The following is a 22,072-nucleotide window of genomic DNA, read 5'->3' on the forward strand; positions in this document are numbered from 1 at the left end:
CTCTGCCACCATACCTCTCCAAAGGTGGAAATCCCAGCCGGGCCCAGGCTGCTGAAGGAGTTGGTTCCCCTTTCAGATAAATCAGTTCCAGGTAAGGAGGCCGAGTTTTCCCCACAGCCAGGAGGTGTGGCAGTACCTTTTTGCTCTGCCTCTGGCAGCTGGGCTGTGTCTGGCCCGGCCTGGCCTGGCACAGCGTGGCCTTTCCTGGTGCCCGGCACCTGGCACGAGGCATTTAAATTCTCCCATTTTTATCAGAGCTCTGTAACTTGTTAGCTTAATGTTAACTGACAAGGTGCTGTGTACAGTTTGGACGTGGAAGGCTTAAAATATTAATGACTTGAAAATGTAATTGGTAGATCTCTTTAAGCAGTCGGAGGAGCTTGTGTTAAGTGCTAGCGATGTGTTTTGCTTTTAACACACCATGCGACGTGTAATGCCTTTCCTCCCCATTTAGGCTTGCCCGCGTTCCCGGTGTCTCCGCACATGAAGAGCCTTTCATCCACCAATGCAAACAGCAAAAGGCAGGCTCAGCCAAGCTGTACTCCAGCCTCGAGGTTGGCTGCCAAACAGCAGAAAATTAAAGAAAGCCGGAAGACAGATGGGCTGTACACAGACGAAGAGGAGGACTTCCAACATGCATCTCTGCTGCAGAAATACAGCGAGTGTGAGAAGCCATCAGGGAAACGTCAGTGTAAAACAAAACACTTGGCACTGCAGGAGAGGAGAAGGAGGTCATCTCTGACAGGGGATGACACCACAGATATCGAAAATGCTGAAGATAAGGTATCTTTATTTAGACTTAATTGTCCACCAGCCTCTAAGCAGGCAGAGCCAGCCCGCTTAAAACTGATGTGCTGTCATGCATGCAGGGTAGCGGGGACTGCATTCAAATTTGTCTGTGGATGCTTTGCACATTTTGTATTTGCTTTTCTTAACCCAAGCTAAAGGCAATGTTGCAGGGGGTGAGGAATCTTGAATTTAAAACTTGTCGCAGGAGTTTCTTAAAAAACGAAATACGAATAGAAAACCTTAAATTTTTTGCTGACAAAATATAATCCCATTGCTGTGAGGATAACGCCACCAACCCTCCCTCCCCCCTTAATGGCTTTGACAGGTCACAGTAACAAGGAAAGTCAGGAAACGACCAGAGCCTACTTCAGACTGTGACTCCTCACCAGCCAAGTCGTACGAACAGAAGCTGTACGACCGCCTGCAGCAGACCCCCTCATTGCTACCCACCTCTCAGCCCTCGCAGCTGCCAGCCGCAAGCCCCCCTCAGGAGACCACCCCGAGCCGTCCCATGCCACCCGAAGCACGGAGGCTCATTGTCAATAAGAACGCCGGGGAAACGCTGCTGCAGCGGGCAGCACGCCTGGGATATGAGGTAAGGGTCTCTCACCACCCTGGGTGAGGTTAAAGCCCTCTTTGTAAAGTTTTGAAGTGGCAGCTTTTGAGTTTGGTCGTTTAAATTTGCACACCAGCCCCCCCCTCCCCCTCCCCTCTCTCCCCTGCTGCATTCTCTTCTCTGGCATGCTGGGTCTGGGGGAAGGTTGCTTTGGGAATGGTTCTCCACAGCTGGCAGGGACGCAAGGCACGCAGCACGCTGTGTCAGCGAGCAGGGGGTAAACTTTTATGGGTAACCCCTCACTACTTCCATTTAAATATAAGCCATCTGCACACAGAATAAATGCCCTGTTTTGGCTTCTTTTGTTGTTCTGTTTTGTTTTGTTTCTTAAAGTAAACTTTACAGTAATCTTTATTGAGCTTTGAGCAATGTTTTGCTTTTGTTATTTGTGAAGAGCCTGTAGTTTAGGAGAAGGATTTTATGTTTTGTTCTTTTTCCTAAGGAGTATGTGGTATGCAACACAGGACGTAGCAGTTGGAACGTCCTCTTGCATGATGAGGTGCATTGTAGAAGCTCTCTGCGTGCTTTATGCTCAGAGTTTGGAGCTGCATGGCATAGCTGGAACAGTGTTGTCCGATGAAACAGCCCCCCTGTTACTACAAAAAGTCAGAAACTGATGAATCCCCTTGCTCTGCTGTTTCACAGCATGCTTTTTATTGGGGAACTACGGGCATATAGGTGTGAGTGTCATTTCTGCTCAACCTTGGATCTTGGAAAGAGGTATTTCATTGCAGTGAGTGGTTGCTGCCTTTGGCACGACTACAGGGTTCTCTTTGGCAGTCCCTGGACTTGGACCTGGGACCTGGGCTTGAGCATTGCAAGGTGGCATCAACTCGGGGCCAGGTGGGGCCTGCCCAGCCTCAGGTGCTTTTTGAGACCTCAAAATGCCCTTTGTTGAGCTGGAGAGCTTCGTGTGGAGAGAGGCCTTGTGGAGTTCTGGAAGGCAGAGTTTGTTGGAAAGGTTTTGTTTACCCTAGACAAAAGCTTTTCTTAACCCTGAGCACTTCAAGTAGCTAGGAGGTGGAGAAGTGGTTGTTACAACGTTGCTATGGTAATCCCCATAATTTAAATGGTTTAATTTCCAGCAGACCTAAAATTTCATATGGATCCGAAATCAAAATGTGTTGTAGCATGTGCTCCCATCCTTGGGAGAGCAGTTTCTTCCAGTGTAGTGTCTGTCAGGGTGAGTGCCGTTTACTTGTAGCCAGTTGCTGTGGGATGCTTCTGCACTTTGCTTTCTGCTCCTAGTGAGCACAGCTCAATGGGAGCAGCTCTGAAGCGTACAGAGGGGCTGAATTCTTGCTCAAGCAAGGGGAGAGGACTCTCTGTTTGCTTTGCTGATAGTGAGAGCTCTCTGCAGCACTGGCCATTAGCAGGATTGTTGTAGAAAGCCAGGAATGCCCAGGCTTGTTAAAGTAGGGGTCCCATGGCCCTGGGGTAACCTTCTGTGCTCACCAGGACTTATCATCATCAGCTGATAAGCAATTTTGATTTTCCAACTTAAATCCATCCAGCAGTTCAAGTGAACACCGCATTTTTTAGTAGGCTTCAATACTCCAATAGTTTGCCTTGATTGTTCAGCCAGCCTTGACAGTGAATCTGTGGGTCCTGTTGTTGGCACAGCGTGGGGCAGGAGTGCCAAGTGGGGCAGGGCAAGAGCCCAGTCCATGTGCCCGTGCTGCCACCGAGATCTGGCAGCATCTCTGACTTTCAAGGCTTGAAGTGGGGGGTGGCTGCACCACCCTGTTGGGGCTTCATTTAACCTGTAGTGAGCTGTAATAATTTGGTCAGCTGTGGTGTTATTCTTGCTAGCGACCAATCTACCACAGTTAATAAAAAGCTGAATTCCTCTTGTCTCCAGAAGGATTAGAATTGTCAAGAAGCTACAAATTCCTCTATTTAAAACAAAAAACAGCAAACAAAACCTCTCAGTCAGTCAAGGTAGTTTGCTGGTCTGTGACCTCTGGCAACTGCACACATCTGTTTTCTGCCATCCCCTAAGTGGGTCAGCCAACAAAGGTGGCTGCAGCATGATGGCAGGGGGCTGATACTGAAGTGGGAGTGCTGGAAGTTCACAGGCACATGAGGGCTTCTTATGACTGCTGTGGTGGCTGTGGGTAGCCTTGTGGCCTCTGCCTTATGGCAGAAGAGGCAAATGAGTCAGCGCCCCTGGGGCTGTGGCCTGCAAAGGGATGCCAAGTGCTGGTGCAGGACTTGAGCCTTGAAGTGGCTGGCATCACAGGGCATTGTGGAGCCCTGACAGTGACAAGAATTTTGTCCTAGGTAGAAAACCACCAAGAGCTCTGCCCTGAGACCTGGAGTGCTTGTGGTTGCCCTTGGCAGCCTGCCTGCCTTCTCAACAGGGATGCCTGGTGGCTGTGCAGAGATCCCATCCCAAACCCAGAGGCAGCGCTGGCATATTTAGTGTGCAAAGATTCTAGCAAGCTGTTTGTATCACTCCTGGACCCCTGGGGAGCCCAAATGTTGCTAGCTCAGGTGCTTCTGCCACACTCTTAATTGTGAGGTATGGATGTAACACAGATAGTTGTGGGAAGGCAGACCCAAGTGTGTTTTACACACAATTTTGTGTGTAAAAGCTGATGGGAGAGGGAATTGTTGAAAGACAAACGTGGCTTGTGTGTGGGCAGATAAATTGCAGGGCCACATCCAGCAAGGCTGCTTAAAGACAGTTCAACAAATGGTCTTTGGCTTTGGAAATCTGTAGGGTCTGAGCAAAATGCTGCTGGAGGTGGTGGGAAGCTTAGGCTTTCCTTTGCCAGGTTCTTGCACCAGGCCTTGTTTGATCAGGATGTTTGTAACCCCTCCCAGGGTATGGGCACTCTTGAATCTATTCCATTTACCCAGTTTGAAACAAAAGACTTGAGATTATATTAGTTTTAAGATTGCAATTTACTTTTTGTGAAGGGGGAATTATAGGGAGTGTAAAGTCATTTTGGGGAAAAAAATTGCAAAAGACTTGTGTAATTAATTTGACGGGAGAGGAAACAGTAGCTGCCCTTATGATGCTTGTTGCTTTTTGGTGTGTGTCTGGAAAGTTCTCTGGCGAACTTGGGATTAAATCCTGTCTGGGAAAGCAGTGAAATTCGAGGTGTGTGGTGTGTGGTAGGGGTGGAGAAAAGACAGCATTTATTTCCAGGGTGTTTAAACGCTCATGAAGAAGACAGGGCTTATCCAAGCAGGGGGAGAGAGTTTTCCCTGGGGTTGCCTCACATGAGGCCCTTTGGTCCTCCAGTGTCACTGCTGCAGGAACAGGGGACTCCTGAGCATCATCCTGCCCTTGTGCAGTTCCCTTGGAGCTCCTGCACCCTGCCGAGGGACAAGCATCACTTCTGGGGTTAGGCACAGTGCTTCGGGGAAGCATTACAGCTCAGTTTATAATGCCTCCCCTAAGGGACAAGTTTCGAGGTTGGGTAAAGTCAAATAGTGCTTTTTGGTGACAGCACACTTTCCCAGGGCATGGGGGATGTGCAGAGAGTGGGGGATGCACAGGGCGATGCTGACCCCTTTCTCTGGAAAAGGGGCAGGAACTGATGCTGCAGAGCACGGGTGGGAGAGACTACTTAAGTGAAGGACATGTCTTTGTAGATGAGGATTTTAACGTTTCTGTTTGAAATTTGGCTAACAAACTGTAGGCACTAGAAGCAGAGGTGACACATACCTTGTCTGGTGACGTGCTCACTTGAATCTTTGCATTAACTGTGACTGATTTTCAGATTGCTGGTTTGAATAGAGAACCCGAACAGACATTCAATTGCCCCGTGGCACTTTCACAGCCTTCCTCGTAAGGTTAACGAGAGATGCTTCTGAAACCAAAAGTGTGTTTGTGGCACCACATGTTCTTGTATTCGGCAGCAAAGGCTGATTTTTTTGTAAATTGAATAAATCATGTTAAAAAAAGCTAATGAGGCATTTAATTAATTAACAATGTAGGGTTTTATGGTCTTTATGGTTACATTTTGTGGTTAATGACATTCTTATAGCCTTTTAACACAGAATTGCCTGACAAAATTAGCCTTTTCGTCCAGTAGTAGGTATTCCGCCCTAGAACGAGCCTTCCTTTTTTACAAAAATAGATGAAAGGTGTTCCTTTATTTTGAGTTGTAGAATCTATTTTAAATGGTAACTGCATGCTAAAAGTGGAGCTGAATACGGCAGCCACTTCTGCTCCCATCTGCTAATTTGCCTGGCAGGGTGGTCTGGTTTTGAATGAAAAGTCGTACCTCTGGGGTGTAATTTCATACAGCCTTTTCTTAGGGGCTTGAGGGAGCACAGGGTAAAAAGCGTCCTTTCTGTGCCGATTTTTGGCCTTTTCACTGATTAGTTGGAACATTAAAGAGCTCCTGTTGGCTGAGAGGTGGGACTGTTGGAATCCCAGGGTAGACCAGTGAGTGCATCACATGTGGGTGGTGGATGGCTCCCTCCCCACAGCAGGTGACGGGGATGCTCTGGTGCCCGGGATGGGCAGCTCTTTAAAGCTCCCAGCTTTAGCTTGGTTAGTGAGGGCTTGCTAAAAGAGCAGCTTCATGCTGTATCCTGGATACCAGCTCTCAGGTCAGGTATACCCAGAGCACAGATTATTGCGGGCTTTCCGGTAGGTTTTGAAACGGGAAGAATAAATGCATCGCACTCAGTGTTGTTCTATTCTCTCGCTTTGGCAAAGCAAACACTTGCTGCCTCCATGCCTTTTCCTGCTTTGTGAGGTGTTGCTCACAAGCCTTCAAGAGGAGCAAATGCAAAATTAATGGCTTGCCACTAATCTGGGAATGCGGGGGCTATTTTATGCATGCAGCATCACTTAGGCATGTGGGTTGTTTTTTTGCTTTTTTCTTTTGCATCTGAGACAAATTGAGGAATGCTTACACCATCCTAAATTTTTGGTTGAGTGATGGAGCAGTCATTGTTTCAAGGCCACACAACAGCGTAGAGCTGAGTCTGGCCTAGGCTCTCGACCGTGGTATATTTGACTGCAAGATGAATTGTGTTAAATTCACATGGCTTCCCACAGCGCCCGGCTCGTTATTGGAACCTGGTGCCTGGCTTTAGTTCTGCATGCAGAAAACCAGGGTGGGTGAAAATGGGATTTCCCCGATCTTGATAGAGCTGGTCTTTTTTTTTTATTTGTTTGCTGGTTGCAAACTGTCCTTTGTGTGTCTTAAATGTGTTTTGTTTCGGGTCATGCGCTTTTTCTTTTTAAAATAAAACCTACGTCGGCTGTGCTGCTGTTGTGCTTGCAGAATTTTCTGCTTAAAAATGCAGATGTAAGAGTAAAAACCTTCCTGCCAGCTTTACGCATGGAAGTTTTGAGAAGTGGAAAGCTGTGGGTTTTGTCTATGAAATTTGCACGTTCGTCCTCTGCGACGACGGCGCAGAGGGGCTGCAGTAAGATCCCTGCCGGGCACGGAGCTCTCGGTTCTGCTTTGCACAAGCTGGACTGCTCCTGGGAAGTCCTGGTCTCCACTGTGTCTCCCAAAGAAACAGGCCTTTCAATGCTTCCCTTCTTCTTTTCTTTTTGGCTGACCTGTTCCAAAGGTGTAGCTTAGGCTTGTTGTCGGGGTTTTGTGTTTCACTCTTCCTCCCTTCTCTTCCACCCCTCCCCCATTTTCCCTTCAGAAGAGAAATCCGTGCAACTCCGTAACAAGAAATAACTCGATGTATCTGTTTTTTCCTTCCATTTCCAGGAAGTGGTTCTGTATTGTTTGGAAAACAAGGCATGCGACGTGAATCATCGTGACAACGCGGGTTACTGTGCCCTGCATGAGGCCTGTGCCAGGGGCTGGCTGAGCATCGTGCGGCATCTCCTGGAGTATGGGGCTGACGTCAACTGCAGCGCTCAGGACGGAACCAGGTTAGCAGCACCCCTGCCCAGCACCTGGTGGTCACCACTGCCGGGCAGTGTTTTGGGTTTTTTTTTTTTTTTTTTTTTTTTTTTTGTCACAATGGTGGGAGAAAGCATCCCTTCATACTCTGTTTCGTTGATCTTCCCCTTACCCCATTCCTGTTCGGCATGAAATCCCCAAAGTGGGTGACATGCGGTGGCCTCATTATTGCTGGTCCTTGGGCAGGAACGTGCAGGACTCAGTGGCCTTCTCTTCTCTCTGGTTACTAAAACACTGGGGGCACACTGTTGTGTGAACTCGAGTTCAGTGTAAATTTTTTTTTCACTGGGAATTTTAATACGTTTGTTTTATTTTTAAGAGTTTGTGAAATTCCCAGCTGCAGGGCAGGAAGGAGTGATACTTGAGCTGCAGCCCTGCTCATAGCCACTCCAGGTCCTTTGAATTGTGCCAAAACAGTGGGCTTTGTCTTGTTGGCAGGGTTACTTTTAAGAGCACTTGAAGCTTTTGCGGTGATTGGGTGTGCAAGTCCTATATATGCTATATAAAAAAATACTGGTTTTCCAAACTGTTAAAAAAATGTATCTGCTCATTGGATGTTTTGGGGTTTTTTTACTGCCGATTTAGGTTTTTTTTTTTTTTTTCCCTGTCCACAGAATAGTAGGGATGCTTAGTTCCTGTGCTCCCAAAATAGGTAGTTATTTTTTTTCAAGAGGTAGAAATTATGCTCTGAATCTTTTTAAAGCTTCCTATGGATTTCCTAAAGCACCTCTTTTACCACCACTGCGGGGCTGACCTTGAGTTAACTTTCCCTCAGCAAATGCAGAACATTATCTAATCTATGCATTTTGGGGACGCCTCTCTTTGTATTTTTTTTTAATCTCCTGCAGCTTGTTATCTTAAATGGTTTATCGAATTCACTATCACCATACAAATAGCCAGGGAGGTAAAATTAGCATAACTAAGAGTCTGCCTCTTTTGTTTCTAAGCTCTTTATTTATTAACTTGGGAAGGGAGGAGTCAGGAAAACAAAAGTCCCAAGAGGGGTGGTTAGGATGGTCCATTAGAAGTTCATGATGGTCGTTACCGGCCCATCATAGCCGAAAGGAGACGTCTCTGGAGAAACATTAAAAGTCTGTCTGGATTGTCAGGTTCCTTCTCCATCTCCCATTTCTTTTTGAGAAATTTCAGCTCTTCAGGCTGACAAACAGCCCCGATTTTTCTGCTGTCTCCAGCTTTTAATACATGACCAATGTAACAGTGGCGAGTTGCCATAAAAAGAATCTTAAATTATTTTTGTCTCACTTACTGGAGTAACTTATATAGAAGATTAACACCAGGAAGTTTCTGACACGTCTTCATCATCTACCAGTTCAGAGTCCACCTTTGATTTCAGTTCACAGCTGGAGCTGATTTTCAAGGAAAAAAAATTGTTTATGTACCCTGAAAAATTGTTTTGGGGAAAACACATTTTAGAAATGAGCATAGTATAATGATCTTATCATAGATGGTAACGTCAGAACTCAGCTTGTGTTTTGTGTGTTCTTATGGCAGGCTTTTTATCTTTCTTTTTTAAATTTTTTTATTTTTTAAGCTTACCTACAAACAGAATGAATCCAAACCATATCTAGGGTATGGATGAAGGATAATCTAGCTGCCCTGAATTGAGTAGAACAGAGAGAACAAGCTTCTGTAAAGAAACTTCTGATCAGTGGCCTTTTAGTAGGGCTGGAATTATAGAATCACAGAATCAATCCTTGACTCTGTAGAGTAAATCATGACATTCTTACAACAAATTCCATTTCTCTCTTGAAGCCTCAGTAAGTTTTTTCTCCTTTAACTTTTAGGAGGAAAGAAGTGTCAGTCATCCTCAACTATATTGCTTTTTAAAATCAGATCCCTGAACGCATTAATTCCTTGGAAAGAAATTCAAATCTTAAAAACAAAATAAGCCCTAGACAAACCCACCTTCAAAGACTCATCCCCCTCCACTGCTTTTATGACTATTTTGAATATGCCTTATTGTCTTCTCTTCCACTTCACAAGCCCACAAACCAAAGACACTTCTGGTCATGCTGGAAGCTTCCATGTCTCCTGAGAATAACAATGGATGTGTTTAGTTTTGTACAGCCAGTTAACTTAAATCCACAAAGAGCTGTGATACAACTGCATACGCTGTGTTTGTCACTGTGGCAGCCTGGGGTGTCACTTGGATCCCGGCTGCCTGAAGCTTTGGTCAGTGTTACATGGTGCCTGCTGCCTCTCTGGTCAGCTTTTTGGAGAACACACTAAAAAGTGAGGATATGGCTTCAGTAGGAACAAAACAAAAGTAAATGCAAATCTGTGCATCTGTCCTTTCAGTCCTATCTGAAGTGTGCTACAGGTGCTCTCATTGGTGTGTTGGGTTTTTTGTATTAAGTTTTAAAAGTGAAGCAAAGACCCGAGCCTTATGCTTTGATGTTGCCTTTTATGTACTTACGCAGTCAGTCTGTCATGAGTTCAGTAGGTAAGGCCGGCTTTCAGCTTTTGGTTTCTCCTGCTATCAGAAAATGTTTTTGAAGCCAAAACCAAGCAAAGCGCCAGACTGTGGTGGCTGGGAAAGGAGGTGGTGGCATTTGGGGGTGTAGGTGGTATGTGTAGTACCTTCACCCTCAGGCTGGCACTGGGGCTCTGCTGCCTCATCTGCTGCTGCCTGCAGCCCATGATGTCCCTCTGTCTGCCCTATTCACAGCACATCTGACCAGGCTAAGAGCAGCCGATGTCTGTGTGTTTTCCCTTTAAACTATGCTGATGGTGGCTTTCCAAATGCAGGAGCCCGAATACACAACCACTATGCTGCTGAATTAGTAGCTAATCAAAGATTATTGTAGAACAGGGCAGGATCTTTAAGACCTGTCTCAGAAGTGCCACAGTCACTGAGGGCAGTTAATCGTCTTACCTATAAATAATAATAGACAGTGCTTAAGAGGTGAGATTTTCATTCCTTGACAGGACTGCAGTTAAGTGCAGTAGCTCAACAGGGGGGTGTACAGTGACTGGTGCCTGACAGGTACAAGGATGGTTGCTGGTGTATGTGGCCTTATCTCCTTGTTCTTTTCCTCTTACTTCCAGAGCATGTCCTAACTGAACCATAGCTGCTTTAAAAAACAAAGCTACATGCCAAAAATACAGGCATCTCTTGCCTGTTAGCAAGGCCTCTCCATTGCTTCAGAGTCCGCTCGCTAGATTCATTCTCCACATCCAGTTTTGCTTTATTCTTCTCTCTGGCAGCTGATGAGCTCAGTTTTTGGGTTTTTTTTTTTTCTTTTCTCTGGGAGGACCATGCCAAAATGGCTCTCTTCCTGAGTCCTTTCAGCTGGTCTTGGCAGAGTGATGCCTCCAGTAGCTAATTGCATTTAAGGAAGAGGCAGCCAGCGTAGCTGCCCTCCTGCAACTTGTGCCTTGCCTCTTCTGTGGGACAGGGTTGCATAATGGAGTAGATGGAAATAAAAATAAAACACCAAGATAACAGTATTGCTCGGTGAGTTATGAGACCTCTTACTGCAGCAAGGAAAATTCTGGTGGTGCCTGAAAGGCTGAGAGGAAACCCTGACTGGTCTAAATTGTTTATAATTTTGGTGGTGGAATGATAAACCCCCAGTGAAATGTTTTCCTTACTCTAGTAGTGGTAAAAATAGTAGGAAGAATTCAGCAGTACACAGGAGAGGGTTGAGATGCGTGTCTCTGGTAGGATATTGCAGCTCTCAAATGTCCCCAGATCCTTCTGGGGCTTTTCAAAGGGTTTGTTTTAGAAAAGAGATGTCTACCGTTAACTGTACCATTAGGGATAGAGAGTGTTTATTTCCAATGCTCAGGGCGGAAAAGATTATATGGGCAAAGCAGCCCAGGAGAGGACTCTGAGGGATCTTTTTTTCATGTCTGAAAAATCTTGCTGACTCCAGTAGTCACTTTTGCATCCTACAAAGAGGATGGTTAAACTTTGCCAAGACTGAAAAATACTCCCTCCTTTGCTGGTCCTGGTGGGAGAAGCAAACATGAGTAGCTGGTTGCATGGTCCTGCTCCTGAGCTTGCCAAGAAGCTGTGTGAGCCAGTAAAAGAGTCTGTCAGCTTTCTGCTAGTGTCTTTTTTCCCCTGCCTTATCTGTGGGAAATCTTTTTTTTTTTTCTTTTCTTTCTTCTCCCCTCCTCACCAGTGTTTGTTTCCTCCCTTTGCTTCCTTCTATTTATTGGTCTTCCTCCTTCCGTGTGGCTTTCCTGTGCCTTTTCTTCCCCTTGCCCCTGTAAACTCCCCTCTCATGCATAGGGTGGCCTCCTTGGGCTCCAGCAGGCAACAAAGGCAGGTCTGACTGCTCTGCTGCCTGCCCCACTGCCTCTGCTCCTCTCTGCACTGCTGTGCTGGGTGACCTGTAGAAAGGAAAAGGGTGTCCCATCCTCGGGTTACAGCTCCTGCACTGCTATTTTTCTTTCCCGGGGAATGCCCAGGTGCCCTTAAATGAACTCATCTGGGTGTTGTTAAATCGATTCAAACACTGGGCAGTGATTTAAATGCTGTTTTTGATATGTTAAGGGATCATCTTGAATTCATTACTGCCTCAAAAGGCACTTAGGTAAGTCAGTTAAAAAAACCCAAACAAACAAACATGAAAATTGTCAAACCAATAAACCCACAACACTCTCCTCTGACCTCCCCCCAAACCAGAAAATCCTAATTCTAAAATAAAGTGGAAAATCGTTCAAAATTAAAGACTCCAGTAAAGCAAGGGAGTGGGGGAGAAAAGTCGTCCCCAGCATTTGGCAGCAGCCGTAACTCTCATCTGCTCCCAGTGCCTGTTGCCAGACTTCAAGGCAGGGATGGGATGCTTCATGCCCAGTGGGGGACAGGATGGTTTGCTGCAAGGCTGACCTTTTCCTGCTGCTGATGCTCCCTGTGTCGTGACCTGTCAGCTCAGGCCTCAGCTGCTTGCTGACAGCCAGAAACACACGATACTTCTTCAGCCTCCGTGTCAGCACCCCTGTTACTTGTTACCTCTTGTGTTGTATCTCCAGGGATATTTAGCACCAGCCAGGTCCTGGATGTCCTGGGTGCACAGGATGCTGTGTCCCTCCCTGTGCAGAAGCGCTGAGTTAGGAGCTGGAAGTGGGAGTGTGAGACTTGCAGGGGTCCCTGGGAATGCTGACTTCTCCAGTTCTGTCTGTCTCAAGGATGTCAGTGTTATGTTAGAGACTTCTCAGTGGAACTGAGAAAGGGATATTCTGACCCTTTGCAAGTGATCCTCATGGGCTTCTCTGGTTTTTAAATTTGAAAGAGGCTTTCTGAAGAGCGGCGTATTGGGCTTCAAAGGTGTGGATATGTTGTGCTCTCTGGTGCCAGGGGTCTGAGAGGTGTCACAAGCTGGATTTGAAGACTGCTCAGCAGGTCCAGGATCTCCTGCTGGTTTGCTGTGTTGGTGGCCTGGGGTGTGCCAGCAGTGTAAGCTCTCCTTCCATAGTGAACAAGCTCAGACTCTCCCAAGTGCAGCTTCTCATGTTGAAACATGCATGTGCCAAAACCAAAACTGCATGTAGCTTTCCAGCAAGATGGGCAAGCGTGAGCACATCACATGTGACAGATGGTTATCACCCTAAGTCACAGCCTCCTGGACAGTACTTGGAGTAAACACACCTGGAGTATAATTCTTTTTGAGATGGATCAGAGTCCCCCTCCCACCAGCAGTGCTCCATAAGGGATGGGAAAGTGGTGGCTTGCCTTCCTCTTTTGACTGTGTTGATCTGCCTTTGCTCTGTCCTGAGCTCACATGGGTGGCAGCCTGTACCAAAGTGGTGGTGACACGGAGGGGACATTGCCACATGTGACAGGAGTAGTGGGAGGTGGTGTCTTTGCAGGAGGGATTTTCAGCCCTGGTTGTTAACCGAGTGCTGCTTAGCAGATTGGTCGATGGAGCTGAGGGGTTTGCTTGCCTGGTCTTCCCAGTGACTTCTGCTTGTAATGTCACTCTGAAAGCTTTCAGGAAGGCAGAGCATGATCCCAGCTGAAGTCCTTTCTTCTCTTGCCTTTTAATACATCTGTTTGAGGAGTGTAGAGTTGAGCTGAACTGCTGTGGTCACTGGCCATTGCATTTGACTCCCCTTTCAGTTCCTTGCTCATTGCCCTCTAGGGAGAAGATGGGATTTTAACACATCTTCATTAGTCTAAAGAGTAATATGTTCTACTTCTAGGCAACTGCCCATTACATATAATCAATTTCAAAGGCAAGAGTTAATACGATTTATAATTAGTGATAAGGAATTTTACACCTGGAATTACAGGCATGTGTATTAATGAATACTACTTCTGTAGGCTCACAAAAGCTACGTCTGAGCTTGTATAGATTGCTCACGATGCATAAAATGCTGTAACTTCTGAGTGGACTAAACTTAAAATAACATGTTTTTCTGTTCTCTGAGTAGAAGGGTTGAATTGTGCTGGAAATATATTCACAAGTACTATTTAGAGAGGATGTAGAGTGGAAGTTTGGTTCCTAGCAAATTTTCATAACTTACTTCTGTGTATATAATTTAGGAGCTTTGGGTAACTGATTTCCATGCTTGCCCAGAGGCAGGCTGAATGAGCCCTTACTCCACAGCATGCTGTTAAATTGGCAGAGATTTGGAACAGTAGAGTGACTTGCAGCAAAATGATGTTGGTGAGGCTTCACGCAAACTCCTGCGTTCTGTTACAATGGTGTAATTATTTTACTGGCCTTCAAAATATGTACAGCAGTGAATAGATGTAACAGAAATACCTGCCCCGAGCAGTCTGACTGTGAAAAGACAAGAGGGGAGGGGATGAAGCGCAAGTGAAACCGACAATGGGATGATTGGCAGCTGTATTAATAGTGCTGTTTTCTTTGAAAAACTTCAATCTGCAGTCAGAAGTTTCTTGTCAAGTACATCTGCATGATAGTACTGAGTCAAAATGTAACACCATGATCTTTTTTATTTCCCCAGACCAATCCATGATGCGGTTGAAAACGATCACTTGGAAATCGTCCGCCTGCTACTGTCTTATGGTGCTGATCCAACGCTTGCGACCTATTCTGGGAGGACCATCGTGAAGATGACCCACAGTGAGCTCATGGAGACCTTCCTCACAGGTGTGTGGCCATGTTGCTCAGGGCTCTGATGGCTGTGGTGAGCAGTGGGACATTTCATAGCACCCCCAAGCTGCCAACTTTCCAGCAGGGATGGCTCCACTCTGAGGAGCATTGGAGTACACAGTAGCTCCCTCTCTGCCTACAAAAGTACAATGGCTACAGGTGGGATGAGTAGACGTGTGTGGGGGCTCCTTCTAATAGAAACTCTTAGTAAGTTAAAAGGGTTGTGCCATTGTCAGATTTGATAGGCAGGAGGTCAGCTGGCTGTTCAGTGCCTTCAGTTTTCTGCTTGAAATGAAAATAAGTAACTTTCAAATCCAATAGCTGTTTCTTAAACATGATCATGTTTTCCCTTGATCTTGATGTTTATCTTTCTAATACATGTCTTTTTGTAAGTTCTGCTTCATTTTATATCTGAAATGCTGAAAACTATATTAAAAATTCTTGTCTTTAAATGTCTTTCCACACTCTACCATGGTTTTAGGCTTTTTTTTTTTTTCCTGTTGGTTCTGGGTAAAGACACTGGCATTCCCTAGTAACCTCTGAAAATGTTTGCAGTGTTCATAGTCAATGAGATTAAGTGCTCATCCTCTTACCTGTTTAAATGGTGCTGTGTAGAAAGCACATGGTTATATCAGGACTGCAGTAAAGTCCAGTATCTTGACTTCCAAGCATCTTGAATCCCAGTATCTCTTCATCAGCTTAACTAGCAAATCTCCCAAGTTGCATATGTAGTAAAGAGTTACATCCTCTGAGCACATCTGTATGGAAAACCATTTTCCATCATTTTCTTTGGGGCCACTGTTTCACCACCAAGTAGGTGTCTAGAATAACTGTGGAGGCTGAGATGTGGGGTAGATGCCATTGTTCACAAAAAGGTTAAAGGATGGTGTGTCTGTCTGTGTTAGACCGTGGGTGATCATTATTTGTTGTGGGTCAGTATTTGATGTGATGGGAGAATAAATTTAGGAGAAAAACGAATTCCAGGAATGCTTGGAAGAATAGTGTGTGTTCCTTGTTGTTCTTTGTAAACATGTGCATTTAGGACGCTGTGTGGATTTTACTTGATGGAAGGTATAGAACATGCATAGTGAGATTCTTTATGACACCTGGTCTGCTAAACTTGCCAGCCTTTTGTTCTCATCAGAATGTTTTTGTTGTTGTTTTTTCCTCTCCAGAGTATTTAACTGACCTGCAAGGTCGAAGTGTTGATGACCCTGGTTTGTACTGGGATTTCTATGGCAGCTCTGTGTGCGGTGAGTAAATGTTACCTTTTATTTCTTTGTGTGTGGAGACTTTCAAAACATGTGGCACGTGGGGGTGGGGGCTGTTTTGCTTTTATGGTGGAGGTAGCTGGAAAGGAAGCATACTCGTTATATTTACGGATCACGCCATTTGAAGAAAAAACAAGACCTGTAACAGTCTCTTCAATGCTGACTTGGCACCTTTATTCAATTTTATTTAGATCCAAAAGATGAATCTGGATTTGACATCTTGGCAAATCCTCCTGGCCCAGGTGATGAAGATGAAGATGGCTTTAGCGATGTGTTTGAATTTGAATTTTCGGATGAGCCTCCCTTACCATGTTACAACATTCAAGTGTGTCTCTCTCAGGGGTAAGAGTAAATACATGGTGTGGGGTAAAAGTAGCTTAGATGCAACATTTTGGGATGGCAACATTTTTTGTCTGTGGGGAAATGTGTTTACATTTATTTAATGTAGATGAGAGAGCAATACTGTAACCGCTGGTCTTTTTAGAAATAATATGAAGTGTGAGGGGGAAAGGCTGATTTGCTTGAAAGCCATGCTCTCCCGCTGAAAAGGTAATGTTTGGAACACAAATGATTTCCCTCATCTCATGCAGTACCTTTATAAAACATCCCAAAATACAAGTGCTTCTAGCACTTAAATTTGGATTACATGTTTGTAAGGTGTTCTTAATTTTGTATAACCAGCTGTTTTGTTTTGCTGAATGGACACACTTCTGTGGATGATGAAATGACACAATTTCTGCTGTTCTAGACTGCAGCAAAGCTGGTGTGAATAACAAAAAAGTTTTCCTAATCTGAGCAAAAAACCCTCTCTGTTGACTTGTATGTAATACGGGCATCTCTGAAAGTCAGAGTTGCTAAAATTTCTGGTTGTAACTCAAGGCCATCTCCTAACTAGCTAAATGGAAGTCGAGACCAGCCAGATGAACCTTTTAACTGTGTAAGCAGCTTCTGGGAATGCTGCTGACCCATGTGTGTGCTCTTGAGCCCTGGGTTTATAGGCTCCAGTGCCCCTGCATACCTGGTCCTCCTCCTTCCCGTAAGCTGCGGTGCTACAAGTAAACACGTACGCGTCTGCACATCTGTTCTGTTGGACCCCCAGAGCACTGGCCTTGGTTTCAGGGGGATTATTTGTGAGGGAGGGCTTGTCACACAGCGATAGGGTAAAGAGTCAAGAAGGCTGTGACTCGATGTCAGTTACGGGAGCCTGTTTCTCCTTTATTTCTGCAGACCACGAAACTGGCTTTTGCTCTCAGACGTGGTGAAGAGGCTAAAAATGTCATCTCGCATCTTCCGCTGCAACTTCCCCAATCTGGAAGTTGTCACCATCACGGAGGCTGAGTTTTACAAACAGACTTCCCTCAGCCAGTTGTTCTCTTGTGCTACGGACCTTGAAGCTTTTAACCCGGAGAGCAAGGACCTGTTGGACTTGGTAGAGTTTACAAGCGAACTCAAGACTTTGCTCGGCTCCTCGCTTCACTGGTTGCATCCACACGAGGACCCTCCCTTTGACATCATCCTCTGATGAACCATCAGGCCATTTAATGTACAGTGCTCTATACAGTTACTTCTTTATGTATATGTGTTCAAATGCAATTGTTTCTGTAAAGAAAGGACACTATTAAATATGAAAATATCTTTCCTTTATATAAGAGATCTGAATTCCAGTTGGATGGATTTTGGAAGAATTTTTTTTTAACTTCAATCAGTTTTTACAAAATTGTTATATAATGTTTCTTTAAATGCACACAGGCTTTGGGATAAGTTTGTTATTACTCGGAACACGTTTTTTTTTTTTTTTAAAGAACACACCCACACATTGACTTTGTTTCATACAAAGCACTGATTACACAGAACATACTTTTTCTAGGTGATGTGATCAAAGTCGTGTGGCTTGTTTGGGAGACAGAATTCAGTAAGGCACTTGGTGATATTATTTTTGGTTTTTTGTTTACAGAATTACCTGCCTTGGCCAGGTAAGCACTATTGAATATAATTCAATAGTTTGTAATATAAATTAAACCATATCCATACGCATCAACTAATTGTAAGAACTTTTATATCCTAATTTAAAAGCTGTGAAATTTAGTTTTCACACATCAAACCGGATTGTTTATATATGTTTAAACATTTTATGCTCTTTATTTAAAAGAAGACTTTGAACTATTTTTTCTGTACCTTGTAAAATATTGAAAAACTAACATATGTTGAAGTCGCTTGAAACTGTACATAAACTAAATTTTCTGAATTGTGTGTTTATGTTTGAGATCTGTGTTTTAACTTTGTAAGTAAATCTCCTGCCTTTGTATTTATATTTTACAAAAATTTTCTTAAAGGCAATAAAACTGTTGAGAAATGATGAAGCTAAAGCGACTCCCATTAATTCCATGCCTGGTTGTGAAATGAGCTCCGACTCATTAATGTTTATGAAAGGAGGCTCCGCGTGCGGTTCCTGAAGCGGAGCAGAGCTGGCACAGGTGCCGGCGAGCAGCTGATGAAATCTGAGGTAGAATCTACACTGGCTTTCTAAATTCAAGGTTACAAGAAAACATCAGGCGGGCGCCTTTTGTGGGGCAGAGGTTTAAAAGCAGGTTTTTTTCACAATACTTTCTGCAGTGCCTTTTAGTTAAAGAATGGTGAATAGGTTCCATTTTTTTTCACCTCCTTTGTCATCGTTTTAAGTTAAATGGACTGAGTTCTCTTTTCAGTGGTGTCGGCAGAGGGGAGGAGAATAGTACTGGGGTAAATGCTTTAGTTTTAATGTGGTGCATTAAGGCTGTGAGCACTGTTTGGGGAGATCTGAAGGGGCAGTGAACAGAATGACACTTTTACACAGCTTAGGAACTTGGATCTGAAGAGGCTGGGATCCCAGAGCTTGGGCAGGCCGTCTCTTGAGGGTCTGGGTCTGCTTTTCTCCTGCAGAAAGAAGCTCCCATAGTGAAACCCAAAGCCTGAGTTTTGCTTCGGGGCTGTTTTTAACAGTAATATATCCTGTGATAGCTAAGTGTTTCAGATGAGATGTTTAAATCATACTGCTCTGGTGAGGACCAGGACACTCACCAAAAGGGTCTCAAATAGATCACCTGGTCCATCTGAGAAAAATATCCTGGGGCAAGCTCTTCCTTCTGGACCAGTGAAGCACAGAGGTTTCAATTACTGTACAATGTATTGCAGTTTAAACCTTTACTCTTGGGGGAGCATAAGAAATGGTCAATGCTGAAGGTAAGGGAGAATGACACTCCTGTTCCTGAAACTGTTCCAGAGGAAAGGTGCAAAGCTGATACCTCGTGGTGTGTCGCCATCGAGTGTTTTACCAAAAATTTGTACTGTGTGGCTTACAGTGGAACTCCTAGGGGTAAGCTGATCCAGAAGAAGAATCCCAACTGCTGGCTGCTGCTGGCAGCTGAAGTCCTATCTCCTCGCAGGGCAGGGAATTGTTAGTCTTAGCCACCAACATACCTCTCCAGACTTTGGTTAAGGCTGATAATACTTTCTTCTTTGCAGCTTGTATGCACACTCTGTGTTTCCTTTTAAGCCAGCATCCAGGTTTGCAAGGAACTGGAACACAAGACATCCCTACTCTCCAGTTCTGGCTGCTTTTTTACCCCCTGATTTACCCAAAAAGCAGAGGTGGGCCAGAAAAACTGAAGTGAGAACATTAAAAACAATTGTTACAGACACCTTTACCTGATCAGCTGCATACTGCTTGATTTGAGCTGAGCATGCCAATCAGCTTGGTTATCACTTCCAGGGATGAGTGGCAGACTCCTCACTTCTTGCTGTGCCCCGCAGGCAAGCGGGAGATTGACGTGGCTTCCTGTTTTGGCCGGCTCCTCCTCAAATAATCTTGAGCACGTGCTCTCCAAATGTCTGCTGAGTCAGCTTTCTAGGATCTACACTGAGTACAGTTGTGCCTTCTCCATTCTGTCACTTGCATCCCTGCTCAAATCCAGTAACAGCCTCATGCTGCTGTAATGCACGCGTGTGCCCGCCCCGGGGCCCGTCTGCGCTCTAAAATTAGGGCTGTGCCGGGGAACACCTGATCACAGTGCAGTCCCTTGATGTAGCTGCAACCATTTTATCCTCTAGGATGTGCTTTTTTTTTTTTTTTTTTTTTTTTTTTTTTTTTTTTTAAGAGACTTTGCTCTTCTTGAGAGAACAGGGAGGGCTCAGTGAAGGAGCAAGGCAGTGTTCTGTGGTGCTGGGCATACGGGGCTGTCTTGGCTGACCCTGTTCTGGGAGGTTTGGGAGAGACTGTCCCGTGAGAGGCTGCCTGCATGTGTGCTTTTGCAGTAGGCAAGCCCCAGGGGAGAGTTACCTTAGGGAGAGGTGGCAGCATGCCGGCAGGAAGCAAACTTGAGCGTGGGCATGAAAGTCAAAACGCTGGAAGGTGTTGCCAGCACCAGGACTGGCTGAATCCTGCATGGTGCAGAGCTGGGGACTGAGCCAGCTCCCAACTAGCATGGAAAGACGGGGCTGGGAGGGGGGGCTGATGTCCAGCTTCTGGACTCACACTGCTCTCCTTCAAAGCACTTTCTTGTGCATCCTCAATGGGCTGAAAAGACTTGCTCCACACCACTGGCATTGCTCCAGGTTAAGAAAAACTAAGGAAACCAGAAATGCAGCCTTTGGGGATTGTAAAATCCCGGCAATCCCACGTCCTGCCTTCTGCAAGTGGAAAGTGCAGTGTCGATGCATTTGGGGCCCAAGCCAAGGTGTTTCTTTTAGTTTTCCCTGCTTATCACCTGGATTTGCCATTCTGGGATCTTGTGCTACCCTGTGGAGACGTTGGAGAACCAGTGGTGCAATAGAGAAAAAAAAACATCTCCAGCTAGGACAGGCAGATGAGCCTCACTGGAGTTTCCGCTGTCAAAATTTAATTTGCTGCTGGCTGGGAAATCCCAGGAAATACCCAGCTCCAGGCTGGTTGCCTGCTGCAATGGGGGAGCCACAGCCTGGGCAGTACAGGGAGTACTGGGCAATACTATCCCCCTGACATAAGCAACTCTATCAAGGACCATAAACTATTGAACTCCTCCTTCGCCTTCTTGCTTTAGCCAAGAGGACTGGGTTCTGCATAGTAAAGCTAGCCCTAGGAGTTTCCCATTTGGGCTATTTCTCCTTTCAGATACTGTTCTTGTTTTTTCTGCTTTGCTGTTGCCTCCTCCTTTTGCTGTGGTGGTCTAGCTGGAGGCTTGAGCCAAAGACAGTGAGTCGCAAGCGAGGGCCGGAAGAGTTTGGTCCTCATTTGTGCTTGGTGTTAGTGCTCTTTGGGGAGCAATCTGGTAAAGGGAGAGCCTAGATGCCTGCTGGAGGCCCGACCCAGCTTCTAGTTTATAGGATCACAGGAGCGGAGTGGAAATTGTCTTAAAAACTGTTCCCAGGGGCTGAGCTCATTTCATGAATCAAAGAGTTTGAAACTGACTCCTCCCTTCATTTCTGTGCTAGAAAACAAAACTATAGACGAGACCCATCGCTTGTGGATTAATATGAACAAGGTGTCAGGGAGTGGTAAATGCAGGCAGCTGCCATTCCCAGGCTCTGTGGGACTGCTGGTAAACATTCAGCATCATTTCTTCAGAGCATATGGGAAAAAGGCACACGTTGCTACTTTAAACTTGTACAGTTACAAACTAACTGAAAAAATACTGACATATATGTTCAAAATTGTTTGCAGAACATGTTTTCATTTCAGTATGTGTCCAGTGTTGGTAGGAGAGGGCTTGGTACCACTTCATTAAGACTGAAGAGTTGAATGTCACAGTTGTGAAGATGTATAGTAGATCTTTTCTCAACATGCTTATTTCACTATTGCATTTCTGCTGGGATGAGGGGCAGGAGAAGAAAGCAACTGGAATGCAACAGAATTCACTTCATGAGCCTGTAGTGTCATCAGAGGAAAAAAAAAATCCCCAAACAGAGCAGAAGAAGATGAAGTTCTCTTTAAGTACAGTGTCTAGGTGGCTCTTCCCACCTACATCAGTCTTGCCCGTTCTGCATTTCACCCGTTAGAGTGCTCTGCCTGGATTCACCTCGACTGCAGGGTGGAGTGATTGCATTTTCCTTGCAAAATGTGTGATGGATTATTAGCAGCAGTGCTGCCTTCTGCCCTTGGGGGTGAAGGCAGCACACTGTTTATTTCTGGTTTGCCAGCCCTGAAGAAAAGCTTGTCCACACCATTTGCACATTTTGCTTTAGCAGAGGGACATGACTGTAGACAGGTGCTCTCTTGAGCCAGGTAGGCACCACAATTCTGCCACTGAATAGATTTTTCTTTTGTTGCTATATTAATTTGCAACACATTAATAGTGACAGCGGTGAGGTACTGCACTGATGCAGATTTGCATATTCATGACCAACTTATTATTAAACAAATAAGATTCCCCTAGCTTAGGAAGCACCCAGAGT

The 22,072-nt window shown here is 45.2% G+C and overlaps 1 protein-coding gene across 10 annotated transcripts in view; it reads left to right on the forward strand.

Moving 5' to 3' along the window:
• Positions 1–18,033, forward strand: part of BCOR (BCL6 corepressor) — an 82,296-nt gene extending 64,263 nt beyond the window's left edge. For all 10 annotated transcript variants that reach the window (XM_030469484.1, XM_030469475.1, XM_030469479.1 and 7 more), the window contains 7 exons: positions 455–783; positions 1,115–1,384; positions 7,105–7,271; positions 14,248–14,393; positions 15,572–15,649; positions 15,859–16,009; positions 16,895–18,033. In XM_030469484.1, the coding sequence (XP_030325344.1) occupies positions 455–783; positions 1,115–1,384; positions 7,105–7,271; positions 14,248–14,393; positions 15,572–15,649; positions 15,859–16,009; positions 16,895–17,189 (1,436 nt within the window). In that variant the 3' untranslated portion in view covers positions 17,190–18,033. The remainder of the gene's footprint in view (positions 1–454; positions 784–1,114; positions 1,385–7,104; positions 7,272–14,247; positions 14,394–15,571; positions 15,650–15,858; positions 16,010–16,894) is intronic.
• The last annotated feature ends 4,039 nt before the right edge of the window (positions 18,034–22,072 follow it).

The sequence above is a fragment of the Calypte anna genome, chromosome 1 (assembly GCF_003957555.1).
Source record: "Calypte anna isolate BGI_N300 chromosome 1, bCalAnn1_v1.p, whole genome shotgun sequence".
NCBI lineage: Eukaryota > Metazoa > Chordata > Aves > Apodiformes > Trochilidae > Calypte > Calypte anna.